The 24,242-nt window shown below is 41.6% G+C and overlaps 1 protein-coding gene across 3 annotated transcripts in view; it reads right to left on the bottom strand.

The window, feature by feature from the left end:
• The window catches only part of PTPRT (protein tyrosine phosphatase receptor type T), a 468,237-nt gene that overhangs the window by 300,457 nt on the left and 143,538 nt on the right, over positions 1-24,242 (bottom strand). For all 3 annotated transcript variants that reach the window (XM_069033796.1, XM_069033797.1, XM_069033798.1), the window contains exon 2: positions 20,282-20,407. In XM_069033796.1, the coding sequence (XP_068889897.1) occupies positions 20,282-20,392 (111 nt within the window). In that variant the 5' untranslated portion in view covers positions 20,393-20,407. The remainder of the gene's footprint in view (positions 1-20,281; positions 20,408-24,242) is intronic.

Genomic DNA, 24,242 nt, shown 5'->3' with positions numbered 1-24,242 from the left:
CTAGGACTGCCACACACTTTGGGGGGAGGTTCATTTTAACAGCTAAATCACAGCAATGCCCAATTGACAGAGCCTCTCTCCCCTCTTCAGCCTGGATTTTCAGCAGTGATGCCAGTAGCCACATGAACTGAATCATCTCTGCTCTCCAGCACCATTCCAACAAAATGCAAAGAGTTTAGATGCATGAACACTCTTGCAAAGAAAGTCTGGTGGAAAACTGCTTCCCTTTTCCTCCTCACACTGAGTTGGAGCTTAGCCAGTGCTTTAAAAGTACTTGGAGCATTCACCCCACGCTTCTCCCTGAAAGCCTCTATTTGGTGTATTTCTCTTTATTCCAAGGAATTATGATCATGTGCACAGCCCTTTCTCACACCAGTTCCCGGTGCCTTGTCCCTGCATGTCCCACCAGTTCAGACATTCCTGGAGCATCTGCCCCATTTTACTCTCAGCAGAACCTCTTTATCAATCAGTGAGCCCCTGTTAATCCTTTTCCCACCTCTATTTTGCCAAGGCTATTAAACTCCTGTTTTTCAAACATCCCTTAATACTTTTACACCCTCAGAACCCCAGATCATCCCAGTTTGGCCTCTGCTGTGCCCTCATCTCTTTTCTAACAGCCCTTCCATAACAGAGGGGCTCCACTCAGCCCAGCAGCCCTGATGAGACAGCTGTAATTTTCCCTCATTCTGCCCATTCAGTCCAGAATTTGTTTGCTTTTTATTGTGATTTTAATGCTGCTGAGCTATGCATTAAAGCATCAGCTCTATCCTTTATAACCCTTTTCTCTATTACCACCTTTTTTTTTTGCTTTTAACTGTACAATTACTTATATTCCCCTTCTCTTCAGCTTTTACAGCCTAATTCCCTATGTTTTCCTGTAACTCCCACACCAAAGGTTGCCTTAACCCCTGGGCTAGAGCAAGTTCTATTATTTTTTTATTCCTTTGATTATAAGTAACCTTTACACAAAACCTAAAGTTTGTATTTTGCCCATCTTACTACAGACTTCCCACCCATATTCCTGTAAGAAATTCCACCACCACTTCTAGGAGTTTTTATTTTGGCGATTTACTACCTAGTAAAGGGACAAACTGTGTACTTAAGCCCAGCTCAAACACAGATTTCAGATCTTTGATAGGTTCCTCCTCCATAAATATTTCTACTGAGTTTATTGAATGTATAAAAACATCAGCCTTAATTCCAGAGGATGATGCAATTCCTTCTCCAACTGCAGTTTGCACTCATTATTCTTTTATCACTTCTACACCAGAAATAATGCACTTTTTATTTCCACTGGCTACATAGTCCAACTGGATTCTTAAGGGTTGTGCCAGGACATGAAACATAAACTGAGTTTACAAATTAGAATGTTCAAAGAAGTGTCCGTGTGTTTTACAGACTGGAAAAAATCTTCCTGAAGGTACTGAAATGAAACAATCCTGCCCACTTCTTTTTCATTTTGCAGTCCATACTCCACACTGATCAAAGAGCAACTACAGAAGGCAGAATGATTCTGTGGAGGCAGCAAAGTTCTTCTAAATCTTCCTGTTCCAGATGAGATGATTTCCTTTTTTGCAGAGAAATTATACAATATTATCAGATTTTTAAATTTCAGAAATCAGTACTCACATTTTTAAAATCCACATTACTCCTCTGGACTGATCCAGAACTACTTCGTTTTAAAATCCCATAAAATGAAAATAAAGTTGTTCTGCATCTGCTGCAAGAACTGTGTCTCCTGTCTGGAGGAGGGAGAGAGACCAAAGCTTTCTGATGGCCATTTCCAGAGCCAAGAGGCTCCACAAACCATCTTCAGGCCATGTAACTTGAAATTAAATCAGCTTGTGGAGAGTGTCCTGCCTTGGTTTGTGTTCTAAGTTATAGGTTTGAAGGCCATTCTTTTAAAAAGCTCCAAAACCAGAGAAATGGGGTATGTGGCAAATACAGCATTTCAATGGAAATAGTGTTCATTTTCTGAGTGGGAACAGGTCAGAGTGCCCTGTTATATGCTGGACCATTCCAGAGAGGAGAAGCAGCCAAGTTCCTCTGTCCCTCTGTCTCACTGGGCTGGCCCAGGAGTGTTCCACTGCCTTCCCCAGATATGTGAATAGTCCACGACTCCAGCAACCAGTTAAAAGCAAGCAGGTCTTTAAATACCAAACAGCAACCATTTTACTGCTTTAAGAAAAAAGAAATCCAACTCCAAAACCTGGGGATATTACAAATGAGTGACTAGCTCAGGATAATTGCTGTCTGCTTTAACATTTGAAAGCTGTGCCACCTGCATGCCAGACTTCTGTTATTTTCAGGGGAGACATCTCTTTTAGACAGGAAAGAAGAACAACTGGGTGATGGCCACCACAGTTAACTCAACTGGGCCCAGGGGCTTTGAATGTCAGGAACAGCTGCTGGGGTGGAAACGAGTAAATGCTGAATTCAGAGTTTAATGAGTGTCTTAAGTATTTTAAGATTTCTGCCACCATTTAAGGCTACAATGGGCAATGCACAAGCCTGGAACTGCAGGGACAGTGACACTCCACAAGCAGCAGGAGAGCTCCATTTCACTCCTTCCTGCCCCACTTTACCCTCAAGAAGAAGAGCAGATGAACCAGGAGAAAACAAAGCAAATTTACACCAGAACAAGCTTGCAAAGTACTTCATGATAACTGCAGAACCAAAAGGAAATGTCATAGAATCATATTATATTTACAGCAGTAGGAGAGGCAGACCTTCAACACCTTGTTACTTCTGTTACTTCTAGATTTGTCTGCTCTTTTGCATTGATTTTACCCAGAAAAAAAGTATTTCAGGAAAAAAAAACAAAAACAACTGTCAACTTGTTTTTCCTAGAGAAGCAACCATTCTTGCAGTACAAAGTATTTACTTATTCATTTCTGTATAGAACTGGCTACAGGGAAATTATTTAAGCCTCAGTGAAGCAGCAAACATTGTTTGTGATCTTTTTCACTACGCTGTCCAACCCTTCAGTGTTTATTCAGCTTCTGATACTTTCTGTTTATTTACTGATAGTCTTTAGAGGCTCCAGTTGTGGTTTGTTAAACCCCTGGAGCTGGGATGTTGCTAGCATCAGCAGGGGCTCTGCCTCACTGGATCCACGGGCTGATGGATTTGGATCTGCCAATTCACTCGGGTCAAAGGTGTCACCTTCTCTCCAGGCAAGTGAAACCTGGAAACGCCCGAAGGAACCCCAGCACACCCCAGACATTTGTCTGCAAAGGCACTTCCCTGCTTCCATCTATGTTCAATACATTTTTCTACAAAATTAAACAGAGCCAAACACATCTCATTACACAGATTGATTTAACGAGTTATCTGCGTGCTGCCAGTGAGGGTGGACCAGAGTGCAGAGAAGGGAGATTGCAGCAACCACTGCCCTGATTCAGCACATGGCACAGCTGCAGTCCCCTAACACATGAAATCCCATTTATCTGGAACTCCTAAACCTTGTGTCGTCCCAAACTCTGGGCTAGAACAAGCTCTAATCTTGCTTTTAGCAAAACAAATAAATAATAGCGAAGGAGACCAGAAAAATCTTTCCAAATTCTAACTGATATTTTTTAATCTTTCTAAATTACTACTGCAAATTAAGAGCAGAGGAGGAGAGTTGAAACCATTGTTAAACAGTTGATCACAGAAGCTCTATTTCTGTTGAGAGACTAAGATGCCTTTGAGCACCCCTGGAGCATCCCATGGCTTCCCTTTGGTCTGGTTGCCTTTCCCCAGAAGTAAAGAAACAAGCTGGGAGTGCCCCCTCTCATCTTGATGTCTAGACCTGGGAAACACAGAGCGTCTGAGCCCCACTGCCCTGGCAAAGCCTGTGTGTGATGGTTCAAACCTTCCCTAACACAGGTGAGATTCAAATGAAACTCTCGTGCTCTTTGCTTGTGTGGGTGGTTCACTGACACTACTGAGCCATATCACTGGGAGTTTCCTGTAGATATGAAAAATCTGACATTTAAATGGAAGAGTAAGAAGTACAACTGTCAGAGGTATAAATGTATTTTGCATCAAAGCTTAAATAGCTTTAAAAAGTTTCCTGAATGTGCTATCATGCCTGTTTCTTAGGGTTCTCTGACTCTGAAGCTTTTCCTTTTCAATTTCTTTCTGGCAAAATCTAAGCCGGTTTCCCAGCTTTGAAGTGGGGCGGGGGAAGATCCAGCTGCATTTACATTCCTATAAGGGCAATGTTTCCTTCAATGTGCATCACTCATGGATTCCAAGGAAAACATCTGCTTCTTCACACCTGTGAGCAGCTCATACACGGCCCCAGCACAGGCACGCTGAAATTCCACAGCAGCAAAGAAATAAAGGGACCAGGAGTCATCCCAGCAGGTGAGCTGCTAGATATCCAACACCCACCTCAGATTGTGGAGGCTGATTGTGGTCACTTAATTAGTGGGAGTTTTACGAGGAAATGGGCAGAATCCGCAGCATCCCGTGGCACCTTTGTGAGCTGATGTAAATCACTATTTATTTTCTGTTTCCTGGAGCTGAAAACATGAGACACAGCTACCAACAAGGTCCACAGCAAAGGAGGATTGTTCCCAACTATAGTTCTCTTTGCTGGAATACATTTAAACCTAAAGCATGGGGGCCGCAGGGTGAACGGCTGCACTTCCTACAAAGCACAGGAGCCAAATCTAGTTTACCAATGAAGGAAAAACAAATTCACCGCTAAAGAATTCCTCTCAGTGTATTTATCCTAATCTCACACCACACAACTGTTTCCAGTGACTGGAGGCAGATTGGTAAGAGATACAAACTGTCAGGAAAAGGTGAAAGGCAATTAGTAAATCACTATCTCTTTTGTAACCACTGATGAAATTTCCATTTGTTTTATCCCCTACTGCTCACTGGCCCAAACAAGCAAGACATCACCTTGAAAATGAATGCAATTAATTATATTAGCTGAAGCTTTTAAAGCAGAATGGCTTCTCATTTACATTCCTGGCAGAAATTCAATAAGATTGCTCTACTGTAAGGTTGATTGAACTGCTGCTGCAGTTAGACCAGTATCCTGAAATAAAAATAATTCTAATGTTCATTATGAGATTTTTCGAGCTAAGTACTTTCAACTGTTAATATTCTCAAGGAAGTCTGCAGTGAAAAAGCTGGAAAAGGTAGTTTACTGTGTGTTAGCTGAAGCTGAAATAATTTCCTTCCCTTCTGCACCATTCTCCACTTACTTTTAACTAATCAAAAATTAGCAGAATTATCTTACATGCCTGAACTAATTAGTAAAGATATTATCCAAGCCTACAGCTTTCACCTATGCCCCTGAACACTTGCCCTCTCTTAGCACAGCTGTAGCTCTGTTGACATGAAAGGATTGCAGAACTTGCTACTTGTGTGCAGGGATTTCCTGAGATCACCTCGATGCTGGTGTAGCAGAGGGCAGCACAGCACTGCTGGATTGCCTCAGCAACCCCAGCTCAGCACAACAAACCCAACAGAAATTGTTACACTGGCCTAGATAATGAAGTCTTCGCAGCAAACTTTCAATTAGGGACAATAAATGATTATGTATGTATTTGTAAAAGCATAATCAGTTTGTGAAAGCATAATTGGTTTGTGAAAGCATTATTAGTTGCAGGGATGTAAACAAGCCAGGGGAAAATGCAGGTTGGTGTTTGGATCACAGGCTGGAAGATGAGGTAATGACAGAAAAAAAAAACATTTAACAGCAAATTAGGCACACATTTGACAAGCCCATCCCACTGCAGAAACACACTTGGGCAGAGGTAGACAAGGGTCTTAGCCTTGCTCCAAACACCTAGAAGAGAGAGGGACAGAGGGGAAGAGCTCCATCCCTCCACTCGAACAAGGAGACACCTACACAGTCAACCAACTTCCAGGAATAAATATATACAAAGTGAATGAAAATGCTGCAGTTACTACCTCAAACCCCCTATGAGATAAATTATGGAATGGACTTTAATGTTTGTAGACTCACAGAATGGTTTGGGTTGGAAGGGGCCTTAAAGACCATCCAGTTCCATTCCTCCCACGGACAGGGACACCTTCCACTAGACCAGGTTGTTCCAAGCTCCATCCAGCCTAAAGTTTGACAGGTTTTATCACTTTCTCTAAGCTCAAGTACAGGTATGTGAATACACACACCAAATACACAGAATAGGATTGGTGCTTGTAGAAGATTTGCCATAACCCACCGAGTTCTGTCCAGGCTGATGCACTGTACATTCACAACCCCAATTTAAGCTGCTCAGACTTCTTATCTGACCTCAGCTTAAGAAAGCTTTAAATATAAGTATCATCAAGTGAGACAATGCTTATTGCCTTTGCTCTTGGAATAATGAAAAAGTATTCAGGAAAAGCAGGTGGGAGTATTAAGTCTGCTATCTCATGAGCTAAAAAAAAGAAATGCAAAGGCAAGCAGAGAGCTTTAATCTGCCTAAAAAAACCCCTACTGTTGGCCACATTCCTTTAATTAAAAATAGTAAGGGAAAATCACTGGGCTGACTGCAATTTGGGCAAAGAGTTAATTTCAGATAGAAATGTCAGGATCTTCTCTTTTTCCACAAAAATATGGAGACTGAGTGAGGTCTTTATGAAGGACTCGAGACAAAGTTTTATCTTTAATATGGAAGGTATGAACTCCCTATTTCACAAGAAGGATGTTGGTAATTCATCTACTTCTTAAGTCTTTCTCAGACAAATGGAAAAAGAAATCTAAAGAGATAACTGGTAGAATAAGAAAGCCAAAATTATTCCCAGCGTGTTACCTTTGTTGGAAAGGCTCTCACAGAGTAGTGCCTGGATCCAAATGAGCATTTCTGAACAGTTCACACTTATCTTTGAGCCAAAATTATGATTTTAACCAAATGTTTCAATCTCTTTGCTTAGAGAGGCCAAGGGGTCTGAGCACAACCTAAACCCTGCAGGCATTTGGTGTATCAAGTTTAGCAACAGGCCAGCCTAGCTGTGAAGCTGTAGGCTGGACCTGTGCTTGCTCACAAAAAAAAATTATGAAAAAGTCAGTTAATTGATTTAAACCACACATATGAGGCAATTATATCATCCTTAAGCTGACATAATGAAGAGAAAGTTAAGCTTTTTGTCCTAACAGACTGCAAATCTGCCAAATTGAACACGCAGACAGAAGACCCTCTGGAATACAGGGATTGAGACAGGCTGGAGTTACTAGCCTCAGACATTCACAGCCTCCCACCCTGGGTAAGCAGTTTTGGGGTTCTGTGCACTGAGACCCCACGGTGTCACCTCGCAGGGTGTTGGTTCTCACCCAGCTTCTCCAGGCTGCAGCAAAGTCCCCCAAGCACTGGAACCCTGACTTCTCTTGGAACAGTCATGGACTTCTGCTTACCTCTAAGAAATGTAGCACAGAAGTCCTGAAACTTAACCCCTGGTTAGCTTTATTTGCCTGAAGACAGGGATGGCTCTGTCAAACAGCCTGGGACAATACTGCATGGAAGAGGATCAAAGATATGCAGAGTCAGGGCACACTATTAATTACCTCAATGAGCTCATCAGCAAGAAGAGCTAAGATGATAACCACAACAAAACTCCTTTTTTTTTTTCCAAAGGATATATGACTTTCCAATGACTGTGCGTGTCTCAAACACACACCTGCCAACCCTCTGCACCTTGTAATACAACCCTGCAGATCTCATGGGAAGCCAGATCCCATGCTGGGAATGCACAGCAGGGGTGGGAAGCAGAGGTGGCACTCTCCAGTCAGTGGAAGGTCTGGAGAGTCTGAGGCACTGCCTGCTGGTGGGAGGTATCAGGCTGTTGTAAAAGTGACAGACATGAAAACACATCTCATCATGTTGGTGAATTTACCTCATCTAGAAACTACAGGATTTAAGAATGCAACAAATCCACCTCAGAGATTGGACTGACTTTAAGAACCTTGTGGCCCTAAACCACAGTGGATTTGGTTTCTGAAGGAGTTTGCCACTATCTAGACAGGATGACCACAGAAGCTCTCAGATGCTTCCTCGCCTTAGGTGTTAAAAGTTAAAATGTTTGGGGAGAAAAAGTCTTCCTCTTCAAACACAGGATTAGATACCACACATTTCCCTCTTGTAATAAATCAACAGCTTGAATACATTATCCCTAAAGTTTCAGAAATAAATCAAAACAGCAGCAGTACTGTGAGGATGTGGCTTTGGCCTGATCTGTGAAATCACAGTCCACTCTGCCCAAACACTAAAGCTCCAGGAACAGGGAAAGCCTGATGTGTAACAGCTCTTTATTTTACACTGAGATATGGCTCATTTAGAGCAGCAAACTAATTAATACAATTAGAAGCAAAAGTTTCAGAACTCTCCCAACAGCACACATTAGCATATACTGCCAAGAGACTTGATAAAGTTCAAAGCTTATCTTGTAGCCTGCATGCTCCTTGTGCAGGCTTGTAGCCTGTGTTTGCTCAGAGCAGCAGCTGGCCAAGTGATCTCCCTTCTCCTCAAAGAGCAAAATTAAATTAGATTAGATCATCTTCTCTCCCTTGTAGAATTAAGATTGTGCTACGAAAACAAGCAAATTAGCTTTTGAAATCCTGTTTCTCACTTAAAGGCTACAAGGCTGAGCAATGCTTTCTGTACCAATTCAGCTCAGCTGCAAGAGTGTGTTTGTGCTGTTTTCCTGGCAAGCTGAAGGAGAGACTTTTACAGATTTGTCTCTCCCTGGGCTTGAGGCTGCGAGTGGCAGATCCTGAGGGGCGAAACCAAAGAAGGGGACAAAGAAGGAAAGGTAATGGACACAAAGTCTTGAGAATCAAAACACGCAGAAGTCACGGAATCACAGAAAGGTTTGTGTTGGAAGGGACCTTAAAGCTCATCTCATCCCACTCCCTGCCATGGACAGGGACACGTCCACCAGACAAGGTTGCTCCAAAGCCTGTCCAACCTGGCCTTGATGATGTAATTAAAGCTGCAGTAGTGAGGCTTGAAAGCTTCTTGGTTTGTTGCTATATAAAAACCACTTCTGAGTAAAAGAGTAAAACCTAGTTCTTAGACAAAGCAGAATTAGGAACACGAATGTTACATGGGAAAAAAGGTTTAGAGCATGAGTAAACAGGAAAAAAAATGTAGGGACTAGGATTTTCTGGACTAGAAAGCTGGATTGAAGAACAACAAATGTTTATGGATGGATGGCAGAGGTTTAGTTCAGATCAGCAATGCCAGATGCCAAATTCAAACCAAACAAACACACAACAGCAAATGAAGTTCAAAGGGGGACATACAAATGAGATCCTAGATTGAAACCATAGTTTCTAGAGCTCATTCACTGCACACCAAGCTGTGAGGTCAGTTGGCACGGGCACACTTAAACAAGCTGATAAAAATGTGTCCCCATTAAGTCGCCATGCTGCAGCAATCAGACACACTCCAGAAGTCCATCCTAGGCAATCTGTTCTAGATGAACAGCTAATGACAGCTAAGCTAAACCACTTTTCTCTGGTTATGATTCCTCCTTTGAATATTCCCATAACTATACTGCTAAACAACTCAAACCTATAAAACTGAAATGGGGAAAGAGATTCTTCTGCTGTGGACAGATGGAGTAGTAAAACTGGCCATGAGAAAGCACGGCAATATCCGCTCACATCTTCACTCAGTCACCCTAGACTGCAACAAATTTAGCAAGAAGTTAATTTAGCTTATAGTTTGTTTGTTTGTTTTTTAATACTTTGATTATTTCCTATTAGGCTGGAGATGATGGAGGAGGTGATTTGGGGTTTATTGCCAAATTTCTTCACAGCTTGATCTTCACTACCGTAACAAGAGGAGATTGTAAGATGAAGATGGCATTGCAGGAAAAAAAGAAATACAAAAAGTCTCACATACATGGAAAACAAGAGGGATGAAGCAAAAGGAAGCTTCTGGAGGGTTTATGCTCCCATGAATGGTGAGTTTATGGGGCAGACTGGCTCGTGAGGAGGCATCAGGAACAGTTATCCCATGACAATGTCCATCATGCTGCTTAAAGCTTTGCTAACTTGGGTGCTAAAGAAGAGTGGCACAGAAGTAAATTAAAAAATGGGAGCACTGCATAAGCTTTCAGGACATAAAACATTTGTTCTAAAGCATTTAAGATTAATCAGAATCAGCTCTGCTGTTTCATGGCTCTGAAGACAGTGGGCCACTTGCTGCCTCCAAGCTGGTTCTTTCCTGGTGCTGCCACATCTGCGGTGTGTGCCAGGGCTGGCTGGGAAGCTGGGAGAAAACGTCCTGACCCTGCCAGCATCCATGAGAGGCAATAGATGGTATTTCCAAAGTTCTAAGAGATGTGTTCAGATCTTTACTCATAAGAATGATCTTGTTTTAGAGGAATGAGATGAACCAAGGAGGTTCTGAAGACATCTGAGCCGTGATGCAGGTTTCTTATTCTGCTTCCCTTACTGCATGCTTCTGGCCAACACTGACATTTCCTTCATATTACCCCCTCATGCATGCACTGTAGGTAAATCCAAAGTAGAAGACTAGAAGAAAAAGCTTTTTCCACCTTCAGAAAGATAAACCCCCCCAGCAAAGTGTCTTTTCTCTACCCATATGAGGTTTACCCAAAGGGCTTGGCACCTTTCTGTGTTTATAGACATTGCACTAACAAAAAGCCAGGCATTTCTCAAGGTAAATGAGGGCCCAAATGGCTTGTGTTGCAGCCTGAAACATCTCAATTTCCTGTAAATTCCCTGTGACTTGGCCAGTGCCATTTTTACTGCAGCTGTTCATTCAGTTGAGAGCTCACATCATGAAACATGTCAGGGAGAAAAAGAGCCGATGAGAATTCAGTGAATACAGCTTTTCATTTGAAAAGATCCTCAAACACACACAATTGCTTTCTGTTGCTTAATTTTCAACATTGATAAACATAATTGCATTCATTTATCTAGTCAATACTGAAAACAAGTGATAATTTGTAATATAACAACTTTACATCTCAAAGGAATACAAGCACAACAGTTTCCAGTCCCTTCTAAAGGAGGTGAATGACACGGATTGCCTATGCAGGAGATGCCTACATTATTTTTTTCCCATGAGAATATATTAATATTGTTGCTATCAACTTGCTTTTGTACATATATAAATGACTTTTGGAAAAGAGATTTAAAAGCCAGCATTTTTCATGTGCCAAATTACACGCACTAAATATCTGATACTGGCAATAGCAAATGCTAATATTTCCTAAGCATGAAAAATGAACTCTCTTCCCACCACAAATTCTCAATAGCAACAGCTCTCACTGGAACCAGTGATCAGAGGTTGTTATTATCATTCCATCAAACAATCTGTATCCTTCTAATTAAATAGTAAAGCATCTGAAAATCTGCTCATTATGAGTCTCCATCCTGTTTATTTCGAAGCTGGCAGAAAGACTTGCAGTTAGTTCACTACACACTGAATAGGGTTTGTGGTAAAGAAAATGCATTAGTTAAATAATTCTTGACACTGGACTCTTGGATACTCTTCCATAGCTTTGTACTCAGGTTCTGGGAGTCCATTAAGTGGTGTGATGGTTTGTGACAGAAGTAAAAAATCAAAGAAAAAAGTAAAAAAGATGAAAGAGGAGAGTTCACTGGGCAAAAGAGACAAATGAGGGAAAAAAAAAAAAAAGTACATTAGCCAGACAATGCACTGCAGCACAGAGTCCCTCTAAGAGATTACACCCAGTTCCCACTGAATTTAAGGGATTTCAGGAGAATTCCACTGACTCTATGTTAAACAACTGCAAAAAGGTGAAAATTCACTCAGAGCTACCAGGGCTCACAAGGGGCTGAGCAACAACCTGAAAGATACTTCTTGCCTTTCCTGTGTTCTGCCCACCCTGTGCCTCGAATCCCTGTTTAACACCTCAGTTGCTTTCTTGGATCATGCTGAGGAGTAATTTTTCCTCTGATTTCCCCAGCATTTCCTTTTGCAAATCCTTATCTGTCAGTATTTGTCTGTTCATTCACAGCCTTCTCCTCCCCTCTTTCCCATCAGGTCTGTCTTGACTTTGGCCATCTGCCCCATGCAGGTTCTCAGGTCACTCTTCTTTTGGAACTTCTTTCCTGTTGACCTGTCCATCTCTAGCCTGCTGACAAACCTTCCAGGAAAAAGGAAAAGTACCCAGTGCAGAGCAGGTACACAGCTTAAGGGGAGGTAAAAAAAACCCAAATTCAGAATTCTGTCTACTCGAAAATTCACTCTTCAAATATTGCTACAAATCTCTTAGCCCTCACTAGACCTGCAATATTCCCTAATCCTGTCAGTTCCTTCAAAAGCACTACAAATTATCTATTCCTCCTAAAACTTCTGTTCCTATTTACTCACTGCTTTTCCTGTATTCCTTAATATCCACTAAGTTCATATTTTTCAATTTTAGTATTTCATTTTTGTCAGAAAGACCTTCCCCATCCCTCATTCTACATATGCACCTTGTTTACTCCTGCAACCACATTTATTTCAATAGAATTTAAATTAAATTTCATCTATTTGGAAGAAATCTCTCTTTCTTCTATTTCCCCACTCCTGAAGATTTTGAAGCTGTGCATGAGAAATATTTTTCCACTGGTGTAGCTATAAAATTCCCTAACTTACCCCTCAAACAAAAACCAGTTTTAACACATTGGCATCTGGACAGCATGTCCTACCAGAGCTCAAAATAACACATTATAAAAAATACAAGCTGCATACTCAGATGCTGAGAGGCATCAGTTCCTGCTAGAGCCAACAGGTGCTGAGAAAAATTAATGCTTCAGTGCTGAAACCATGCAGGAGAAATGAGTACAGCAGCAGCTTTCTTGTCCTTCCTCCCAGGGTGATGCTGAGTGATGTTGTGGCAGTGCTTTAAAAGTGTCATGGTCCCACTAATGGTGATAATGGAAAGGTCCTGACACTCACAAACAGCTCTGTTTGTGGAAGCTCTCACAGGAAAGGGGCAGAAAGAGACTGACAACAGTTCAAATGTACCATTTAACACACCAAGGTGCAGGAACTACATGTGTTCCCAGCAGACAGCAATCCCTTCAGGGTCATTAAAACACTTCCTAGAAGCTATTCAGATCTTTGATTTCATTTCTTTATACCATGTGAGCTCTGAAGGCTGCACATCCTTGCTAAGATTGATTTCAGTACCAAAACACCACCTCTAAGTAGAAGGATGGTTCTGCTGACCTCTGACAACAGCACGAGAAGAAATTCTGTCTCACCTTTACAATATGAATGACACAGAATTAAAAACTGGGATATAACTTCCTTTCAGCAGAAGTCTTCTAGACAGGTGGATGTTCTTAATTAAATCAACTTTTAAAATCATTGAATAAAAGCAGGCACTCAGCTAAGAGTGGTATACTTAATTTACAGGTCTGCAATTTCCCCACAAACTTTGGTCAACCAGTCCCTCCCCATTTCTATTCCATCCAAAACTAGTACACCCCATCCCAAAAGAAAGCTTTTACTTGGTGTTAGAACACAGGAACATGAGACAGAGAAAATATTTGGTAAGAATCACTCTTAAAACAAACAGGTTTAAATTGCTACCTGTATAAAATCAGTTCTGTGCAGAAGTGCTCATGGTCTTTATTGCTGAATAAGCAGAATTGTCTGCACATAGAGGTAGGATTTAGTTACTGACAACCCAGACTGAACATGAGATAGTAAAAAAATATGGGTGACAACACATTCTTCTGAGGGACAGCTAAATCCTGCTGTTGGGCTATGAGCAGCCATTACAGAATGAGTTATAGGAATGTTTTAGGGTCTGGAGAGAGTAAAACAGAGCAATTGAAGGCTGTAACTGCAGAAGAAAAATCCCTGTTGATGCTTGCGAGCTTCCATTCCTCCCAAAGCTATGTTCATAAATAGGTCAAAACAGTGCACTTTCCTGGAAGCCTCAACATTGGCATGGGCATCCACTAAAGTAAACCCAACACCTGCAATCAATCCCAAAAAACTCAGGTTATCATCAAACAGGGATGGAGTTCTGGAAATGGGGAAGAATTACTTACAGCTATAAGAAAGAATCCCAAAACTCAGACAGGAGGCTGCAGAGTAAATAGCAAAAAAAATCCACACTGGGGAAACCTCCCAGAGATCCCTCTCTTTAGACCTTAACAGCTGAGAAATTACTTGGAGTTCATTAACAAGCCACAGACTAATCTATTTACTTGTATGGAAGTGAAAGAGTGGGGAGAAACATATTTGACTCATTCTTAGTAATTTCCCCTGCATAAAATATTTTTGGAGAAAAAAAAATATACAGGCAGCTAAGCCAAATTTTTTTCTCCCTCTCAGACAAAACTGAATCATGATTCATCATATACACAGATGAATTCTAATTTATTCCTTTAACGAGTTTCTTTTTGTATTTTCTTGTAAGCAAGAATTAATACACTCAGACACAGGGAAATGTTAATTTTACTGCTTCGCCTTTCAAGTTTACAAATGTTGAGTCTAACTCCTGCTGGCACCATTCTGGCCTGCAGGGAAAAGAGACAAATGTCTGGCCTATGCACAGAGGGTCTCTGGCCTTTCTAGAGGTCAGCAGTAGCTTCACATCTCTCATCTCCTGAACAGAATTAAAGGATGCTGCCCATCCAGTGAGGGTTATCTCCTGCCAGAAGGAAAGCTGTTTGAGAATTATTCATTCCTGCTGTCACTCCATGGTGCCACTCACAAAAAGAGAAAGGTGACACAGGAAATCATTTGGCCTATTAGACTCCCATAAAACTACCCTCAGTTCAGTGGAGCCCAAGTGGAATTTGGCCATCTGGAATTCCTGGATACATCTCGATGCTTGCCTGCTAAATGAGTATTTCACAGAGCAATGATGATGACCCTTCTGTTCTTCCAGTGAGAAGCTCAGAGACTCCTCCAGCTCCTGGAACAAAGGAACACACTCATTTGGGTGTGGGAAGAGTCTCCCATGCCTTATCTCTGCTGCAAGAGGAAAGACAGAAATTCTGCTATGGTTGCTCAGTGGGGTGGTGCTGTGCATCCAAGGGAGGTGAACACTGCACACCCTCAACAGCTCTCGAGCTGGGTTCGTTTCACTGGGCCACAGGATGCAGACTCACAAGGCCACACTCAGCACTCATTTGTGCCTGAAAATACAATCTCAAAACCTTCACCATTTACATGGAGGTTTAGATTGGTTATCAGGAAAAATTTCTTCACCAAAAGGGTGGTCAGGCATTGGAACAGGCTGTCCAGGGCATCCCCCCTGCAAACAACCAGAAAACATGTCATGTAGTGCTTAGGGACATGCCTTACAGATGGCCTTAGCAGTGCTGGGCTAATGGTTGGACTTGATCTTAGAGGGCTTTTCCAGCCTAAATGAATGATTCCTTGTGGGATAAAAATGCACCAATTTCTACCACAAAATTGCCCTTCAAAAACAACAGGTCCCGTTGTTAGCAGAAAATGTTTGGACTCTGTGGACTAAGGATGCAAAGTGAGGCCATTTGCACTTGCTAACATACAAGTGATGTCATTCTGAAGACATTTATTCCAAACACTGTGCTAATCCATTTATTCTTCACACCTACACTTCTGTTTCCTAGACAAACAACGTCCAGTTGGACAGCAATTGAGCAAGAAGCAGCAGTGATATGGAGCATGCAGAGATGCAGATCTATGTTTATGTGCACATGCACTCCACTTGTTTGAGAAGAATTATTGTTTATTTCTGTGAAAGCAAAGTAGCACTTGCTTTAAAGTGCCACAGAGATGAAAGGAAGTGAGCAGTCAGGCAGGTGGGGCCAGATCTTCAGGCTCTGTGTGACTATTTATGTGCAAAGCTGGAACAGGGAAACTTCACAAAGTAAACGTGGCATTAAAATCTAACAGCAAAGAATGCAGCTGCACACGTGCACAAGACACGATGCCTTTGCATTCAGATGGAACCATGTTTAATACAATTAAAGTAATTACTTCAGTCTAGTCAGCCCTGGTTAAGTCTCCATTGGAGTTAATTAACAAATGATAGTAAAATACTTTGAACTTTAAATGTTAAATACTTTCATTATTAATATTATTCTTGCAACTGCTGCAAGAGCAACCAGGTCCTGGCTCCTTGGAATGCTGCAATGTTGTGACATGGAAAGTAAAAGTAGTACTTTTGCCTGGTTGATTTAAACACATTTCTTTGTGGTGCTAACCAAGCATTTGCCTCAAAAAAAAACCCAAAAAAACCAAAACAAACACACAAAAACAACCAAACCAAACAAAAAAAACTAAAAAAAAAAAAAAAACAAAAACAAAAAAACACACAGAAGAGCTCAAGTCCTACTTTCATAGAATCCCAGACTGGTTTGGGTTGGTCTTGTCTCTTGCCAGCACTGCCATGCAGAGTGCTGAATCCTCACTTGGTAGCACCACTTCAGACAAACAGCCCCAAAAAGGTACAAAAATAATGACTGAAGGCACAGGAAAGAAAACAAGATAATTAAGAAAGGTTAAAAGGACTGGGCCACATTTAGTCCTGCAGAATAAAGATTTGACTGCATACAACTGTACGAGAGAGGTTGTAAGAGAGCAACAACTGATTATTCTCCCTATTCAAAAAGGAAAAAAAATATAATGACTCGAAGCTGCAGGAAGGAAAATGAAGGTTTGAGAACCTTTATAATTCAAAGAGTGGAACAAGCAGCCCAAAAGCTGCAGAATACTCATCACTGAGGGTATTCAGGCTTAAGTAAACACCCATCTGTTAAAGAATATTTTGTTATAATCACTCCTGCGATTGTGCAAGGAGGTGGAACGAAAGTCCCACTGAAGTCTGGGGGTTGGATACCTACAATTCATGTGTTCCACGTTTTTGAAACACTTATTCAGAACAACAAACATCTGGTTCTTAATCCCCCAATTAACACTGTTTCCAGCCCTAAGGAATTAATCACAGAATTCACGGGAAACAGTTTATTTGCTGGCAACGGAGAAAAACAAATTGCCTACAAACTTCTACATTGCTAATGGAGCAGTTTAATTGCCTTTTTTTTTTTCTGACATTTTAATTAAAAAAATAAAGACTGGAAAGACATCCCTGGGCAGAGACCTTCGCAGCAGTGTGTCAGCACAGAATTACACAACCCTGGGGACTTGGGCTCTCATTCGTGGTACTGACCTCCTTTGAAGAGCACTCTGAGATCTAGCAGTGAAAAGGACTTTAGGAAGTGCTAGAGAACATCATTAGCATTCAGGAGGACACAGTTCTGGGGCTTGGTTGAATTCAAAAGGACCTGCTGGTACTTAGGAAAGCCAAAACGTTTTCCAGAGGAAAGGGCCGAGCAGCTGGGGGCTGGCCATGCTTCCAGCACTGCAGAGTGGCTCAGTATCACTGAACCAACTTCATTCCTGCTCACTCTTTGTTTTTACCTTTTGCACAACGTGGCATTTTAACCGACCAGTGTTTAAAATACCATCCCAACAAAGAAAATCTGCATTACTGGTGCATTCCCAGAGCCCTGCTGGCACTGCTGCCACCACTCTCCATGCTCTGTCGTGCCTCTGGATGCTTATTCCATGAACACATCTTTGTTACCACCTCTTACACCCTGCAGGTCACTGGATTTACACCCTGCTGCTCTCAGCTGCCGTGGAGAAATTCAGTGGCATGGAAAGTCAGTCATCACATGTTCTAGGACTCCAGCTTTAAAGACGTCCCTGCTTGTAGGAGTAGAACATGCTGTTCATCAGTTTATCCACCTGGCTTTGCCACGACATGAATTTTAAGTAAACAACTTTTATTCCCACCAAACAGCTTTTCAAAGAGTAACCAACACAAGCACCACAATTCTAGCCAGCAATAGACTCTCAATAATAGCTCCAAAAATCTCCACCAGCTTCAGGCAGTCTGACTGAACACTGTAATTTACTCCAAGGTTAGCATGACTTGGACAGCTCTTCAAAACATAGGGCTTGTTACACTAGGCCCTTCTGTACCCATTTGTCTGGTGAATGATCTTCCACCTACTGATTTTGCCTTTTGTTCTCTGGGAACAGTCTTGTGACATCAATCAGTCCCATCAGGAACTGACTCATTTCCTCTAATGCTCCTTAAAACCTTTTTACATCTTATTTATGAGCACATTCCCACATGATGGCTGCTTTACCTTTACCTCTTCCTTCAATAAAGTTCTCTGCATTTTTTTGTTTGAGGTCTAACCTTTATTAAATTTGCAGCTGCTGGAGTATGTCTAGATATTTTTTCGTGATTCCAGATATCGTGGAAAGGGGAAAACCACAAGTATTTGGAGAAATTACACTGTGATGTTCTGGGGTTGGCATGTGGTTTTTTGTGTCTATGGAGTTGTTTGTTTTGGGGTTTTTTTTGGGTTGGTTTGTTGGTTTGGATTTTTTTTAATCATGCCATTCCAGACTGTTGCTTGTCTATTGTTGTTTAGATTGGACATTAGGAAGAATTTCTTGGTTGAAAGGGTTGTCAAGCACTGGAACAGCTGCCCAGGGAAGTGGTGGAGTCACCATCCCTGGAAGTGTTCATAAAATGAGGAGATGTGGTACATGTGGTCATAAAACACACAGATGTAGGAGCAGGGCTTAGGGATGGGATAATGGTTGGAATCAATAATCTCCGAGGTTTTTGCCAGCTCTGTGATTTCTATTGATCTCTCCATGGTTCCAGGGTATTTCAGATAACAATACACCTTCATAAGGAGGCCAGGAAAGGTTTACTTTAACATTTACAGTTGACAAAGTATTGAAATCATCCAGTGCAAGCCATATAAACCTTCCCATTTGTTCCAGATTCCCAATTGCATCAAAACTGGGTAAATTCCTACTCCTTCACTCTGGGATCAGTTAACTCATAGATCTGCCATGCCTCTCTAGCTTGGTCTTTGCCAAGGACACAACAATGAACCCAATGCTGAGGAGCTCCAGAGAGAAAATTGTCATCACTTAAAACACAACAACATCCAGAATCGTGAAATGCTCTCTTACAGACACAACCAAAAATCTGCAACTTCCACAATTAACTCCTTTGGGGATGCCGCAGCCAAACCAAGCAGTACCAGGTGTGACACTTTGAAGGTTCCTGTTCTGAGCAATTTCCAATGATGAAATGATTTCAAATCCACAGAACAGCTTTCAGTGCTGGAGGAAGCCCAGCCAGGCTGGTGTCTCCTGTGCTGGTTTTTTACTGACAAGCACCCAGGGCTGAATTCTGGGCTGTCTGTCAGTGGCTGTGGCAGGTAGCTGTTGCTGTCTCAGCTCCTCACCATGTCCTTGCCAGGCAGCAAGCAATTACAAGTCTCTTATCCCAATAATTACAGGCATAAGAATATATCTTGAACATCATTATACTCCATTTCTTCCAAGTAGCTCATGCTCTCATAGTGCAATGCACTAACCAGAACAAATAATTCTATTTTTAGGAGCGAAAACAGTCTTAACTGGCTGGTGAGGGTTGTTTTCCACTGTGTGCCTGAAAGAGACTTGTATTGCTATTTTAGGTGGCAACCAACATGGACAAAGTAGGATTTTTAGTGAACCTTAAAGTGTTTTCTTAAATCAAGTTCTTTTTCAATGTGAACAAAACATTCCACAGCACGTTAAGGCTAGAGAATTCATTCCCTTACGAAGCATAATAGTAACTTCCAATGAAAAGCAAAACTTGGAAATTAACACTACTGTGAGCTCTTCTAAGAATATTCCAACTATCACATGGAAGTCTACACTATACTCAGTATACTTCAATAAATTAGAAACTCTAGTAGTTCTCTCTGCTGGAAATGTTTTTCTCATGTATGAAAATTCTCCTGTCTGGAGTCCCAGCCTAATCAAGCATTAGCTACCACAACTAATTCTCTAGGAACTTTCTTGTCTTTCTCAAAATTGGAATTTAAAGCAACCAGTTGTGAGCTAAATGGTAACTAGAATGTCCAATATTTCCACACATTTCAAAGCTTTACTTCTTCTGTCCTGTCCAACGTGAACCTCCCCCAATACCTCTCTCATCCAGAAACATACCAAAAGCTGGCCAAATGTTAAGAGTTTTATATCCAAAACATTTCCTCTCTGTTTAATAAGAAATTAAATAAGAAATGTAAAACAATTCTGCAAGGACAGCCCATGGCAAATGTTGCAAAAAGCCATCTCACATCTCTGAATTCTGTTGTCAGATTATTTTGAACACAAAATTGACTTTTTATCACTGAATAAAATCCTCCTCCCCTGTTGGGTGTACCCAGAGCCAGTACACACATACAGAGGAGCAACAGCTGATTCTCTCCAAGAAATGCATCTCACCATTGTTGATGAGGCTCCTTACTCACCAGTTGGGACAGCAGGATCCATTGTTGGCTTTTCCCAGGTATTGATCTGCTCCCAGGTAAATCCATTGGTTCCCAAGGCGACGCTATAACCACAATTGCTGTAGTGCTCATCAAACGAACAACCACCTAAAAGCCAAGAAAAATGAAAATATGTCTGGATTATTTCTCTCTTTGTGGCAGGCCATTTACTTAGATATTTTGTATCAAGCTCACACAGGAAATAAAAATAAATAAAATTAATTTCTTGGACATTACTTTTCATGCAGCACCAAAAGTGATGTCCAAAAAAATCTCTTTGTATTTTCTGTGGTTTATATCTGCTGGAAGCCCTTGTTTCCTTCCCTCCACACTACTGTTTCTTAGATCAGCCCCCTTTATTTCAACCTGCTATTTTCAAGGAAAATTGCATAGGATACCCCCATGCAGGAATATTTCCATGAAACTCCAAGGTATTAACAAAAATAAAGGAAAATAGAAGGAGGCATGTGAATGGCAAACGAGCACAGAATTACTGTTCCTACAGTGAACCCTCACTTCTTCTTGCTTTTAAACTTTGATCTTCTTTAACCTGGCTTTAACCATCTCTTAAACATCACATGGAGCTTCCTCAAAGTCTTTCAAGTCAATACTTTAGAGCACGGCCCTGCAGTTTCTGAACAACAAGAGAATGAGAAGCAGCAGATGTCGACTCGCATTCACACCTTCCAGACTGTTGACTGAAAGATCTTCACTGCAATTCCTGAAATACTTGGAAGAAGTTAACTCTCATAAATAACTTGGCAGCTGTCTGAACACTTGTGAATCAAGGGAAATCCCGGAACTGTGGAATGAAATTTTGTATTGCAGTGCAGATCTTTGAAACTTGGGCCACACAGAGAAACAGAAACAGTTTATTCCCTAGGATGTTCCTACACTGGTGTCCTTTATGACCTCATGCACCATCCTCTTCACCTCCACCCAACTTAGTCTGGCAAAGTATTTCAAACTGGATCCATTGGATCAGGGGATCTGGATCCCTGACTTTAGAATCGAATCATGCCCAGAGTGTGTCTATAAAGCTTTGGTTTTCTCTTAGGGAAGAAAGGATCATTTTTCTCTGCAGATCCCAGTCCTCCAAAGGCAACTGGGCACATCTAACATGCCAGGGCTGCACAATGCTCAGGGCAACACTCCCTTGCTCTGCCAGCCAAGCTGCCAATGGCTCCTGACACCAATCAGAGCTGTATGGACAGAGATGTTGCTGACTCCTCCCCACAGGCTGCACTGCCCACACTCACGGAGCGAATAACCCATACATCACTGACCTGGGGTTCCTTTGCAATAAAGGATTACTCAACCATGCAGACATTAAAGCCTATTTTAGTTTTCACCCATATTTCCTATCTCCTTAGAAAGCCCAAACTTTCTAAACTCTCAGTTCCTGTGGAATTCCTCACAAATTACAAATATATTTCATGTCATTAATATTTACCAATCCTTATTCTGTAAAGTGATTGTACGTCCACTCTGATTGCAGCTGATTATCTAAGTGGTTCTACAAAACTTCACCAAAAATTTCTAGTCAATTATATTCTAGAAAGATTTGTTGGGTAGAGTACCTGACACCTCAAAATACCCTGTTGCTAAAGAAAAGTTTAACAAGATCAAGCTTGCCCTAAAAAATTAAAAAATTTATATATTACATATTTTCATTATAAATAGATCTGTTAATAGATTTTATGTCCCTTAAAAGCTTGCTTGTTTCAGTAGTTTCTGCAAATATTTCTGAACTGTCATGATTTTATAACATTATAATAATCCTTGCCTTTAATTTATTGCACTTATGAAGCCTTCCCCGCTGTCAAAACAAGCAGGATTACACTTAAACTGTTTCCCTAATTTTTTTTTTTTTTAAAAACTAATTTAGGTGTAAAAGTTCAAAATTACAATATTGAACAGGCTCATTAAAAAACCTAAGGGAAGATCCAGGCATCCTGGACTGTGTGGGAGTGAGCAGTGCAGCTGAAAGTCACCTTTATCCCAGCAAGCAGGATTGAGAGGCAAAATCAAATCCTCTGCTCTCAGCCTCCACACGGGGCATTCTCTTTTTGACAGATTCCCTTTAATAACACAACTTCAGACACAAACCATGCCCACCCGCCCTCTCCTCAGCACACAGGAATGGGGCTGTCTGGGAGCTATTACTTTGAAGGCATTGTAAACACGTTCTCTGCTCGAGCCCAACTGCTGTATGAGGTGTCCTGTGCACAGAGAAAATTGCACAGGAGCTGCTACAAAGTCCCAGAAGCAAAACAAGCAATAGTAGCAAAATATAGGGTAGCAGTGCTCATTGAACTGGGAATGTAATTGTCAATAGCTTGGCATAATCGGCTAAAGAGGTGATTTTATCCTCACTGAGGAAGGTGGGGTGTGAGGAGCTGAAAAAGGGACACAGTGAGAACTTGTGGAAATTAATTGGGAGTACAAGATACAAGACAACACCTGAGGAAGCATTAAAGTGCCTTACCTGAAAGTCAAAGCTAATCCTGTAGCACAGCTGAACAGGAAAGGAAAGGATAAACCATGGAGGGACTTAAAAGTAGCAGCAAGACACCTACACTTCAGAGAAAAGGCTCGTGCAGAAACTTCCAAACACAGAGTGACAGGGCAATAAGCCAGAAGGATTAATTTACTAAAGGCAGCAGAATTGGAATGTGGAGGTGAATTTGCAAGAAATGAGAACAAGGAGAAAAAGCTGGAATCAATTTTAAAGGCTCCGATGAGCAAGCTGGCTTTGTAAATCCTGGGTACAAGAGGGGGGCAGTGCCCACTGGCTTCTTGCTCTGGTGTGTCAACTGAGAGCAGAATTAAAACTAAAGCAAGGGCTCAGCTGGGAGCCAGAGCCACAGTGACTGGTGATCCAAAAATCCAGCAACTCCTCTCTCCACACTGTGAATATGCAGTGCATATTGGATTATGGATCAGGAAAGAAACCTCAGAAAGTGAAAGTAGTAAAATGTATCAGAATATCACAGATTTTGGGGTTACTTTAACAGTCAGAGCCACAGAATGGTTTGGGTTGGAAGGGATCTAAAAGCCCATCCAGTCCCACCTCCTGCCATGGGCAGGGACACCTTCCACTGTCCCAGGCTGCTCCAAGCCCCGTCCAGCCTGGCCTTGGACCCTTCCAGGGATCCAGGGGCAGCCACAGCTTCTCTGGGCACCCTGTGCCAGGGCCTCCCCACCCTCACAGTAAAAAAATTCTTCCTCATATACAACCTTTGGTAAAGCCACTTGGCCACAGTGACTTGTGTCCATATCTGCCAAGCAAGGACATCAGTGGTGGCCCTTCTTTTCTGCAGAAGTTGGCAGATGTGGCATCGCAGCTTCACTTAAAAGCAGCCAGATTTGGAAAATTAAAAGAGATTTCAGGATTTCGCTGAAGTAGGAATAGTAACAAGCTGAGATGTTATTTTCACTGATGTCAGCGTAGGCTTAATATCAACATTTCCCAAAACACCCCACTCATGCAGATACTCAGATATGAGCTACACCCAAACATGATGGAACATAAAGGCAGGAAAGAGGTTAGATCCATCCCCACAGAAAATCATCCGTGGCTGAAATCTGACTGCTTGGAGGGAGAACTGGGCTATTCATTAACACTGAGAAAATAATCCTCAAGTTGAAGGAAAAAGAAGACCCCTGGCTGAATTTAGTTACCAGGTTTGCATGTTATCATTTCAGCCACATATCATAGAGTAGCTTGAGGAAAACGACAACATTTACACCATCACCAAAATGGGGTTCTGGGTCTTCATAAATTGTTAACAAGAATGAGGATTTCTGAAAACCAATTGGGATTTTTGTAGCCTTTTTCCTGCTTGGCTAAAAATTAAACAAATGCAGTTGCTCAGTGGGAGCAAAGAGGGAATGGAGATGGCTTTGATGGTGCTGGATAACACAGGTGGTGTTGAACCCT

This window comes from Aphelocoma coerulescens, chromosome 20 (genome assembly GCF_041296385.1).
Source record: "Aphelocoma coerulescens isolate FSJ_1873_10779 chromosome 20, UR_Acoe_1.0, whole genome shotgun sequence".
In the NCBI taxonomy this organism is placed as follows: Eukaryota; Metazoa; Chordata; class Aves; order Passeriformes; family Corvidae; genus Aphelocoma; species Aphelocoma coerulescens.
Note: the sequence above shows the minus strand (reverse complement) of the source record. Positions and strands in the feature narration are given on the sequence as shown.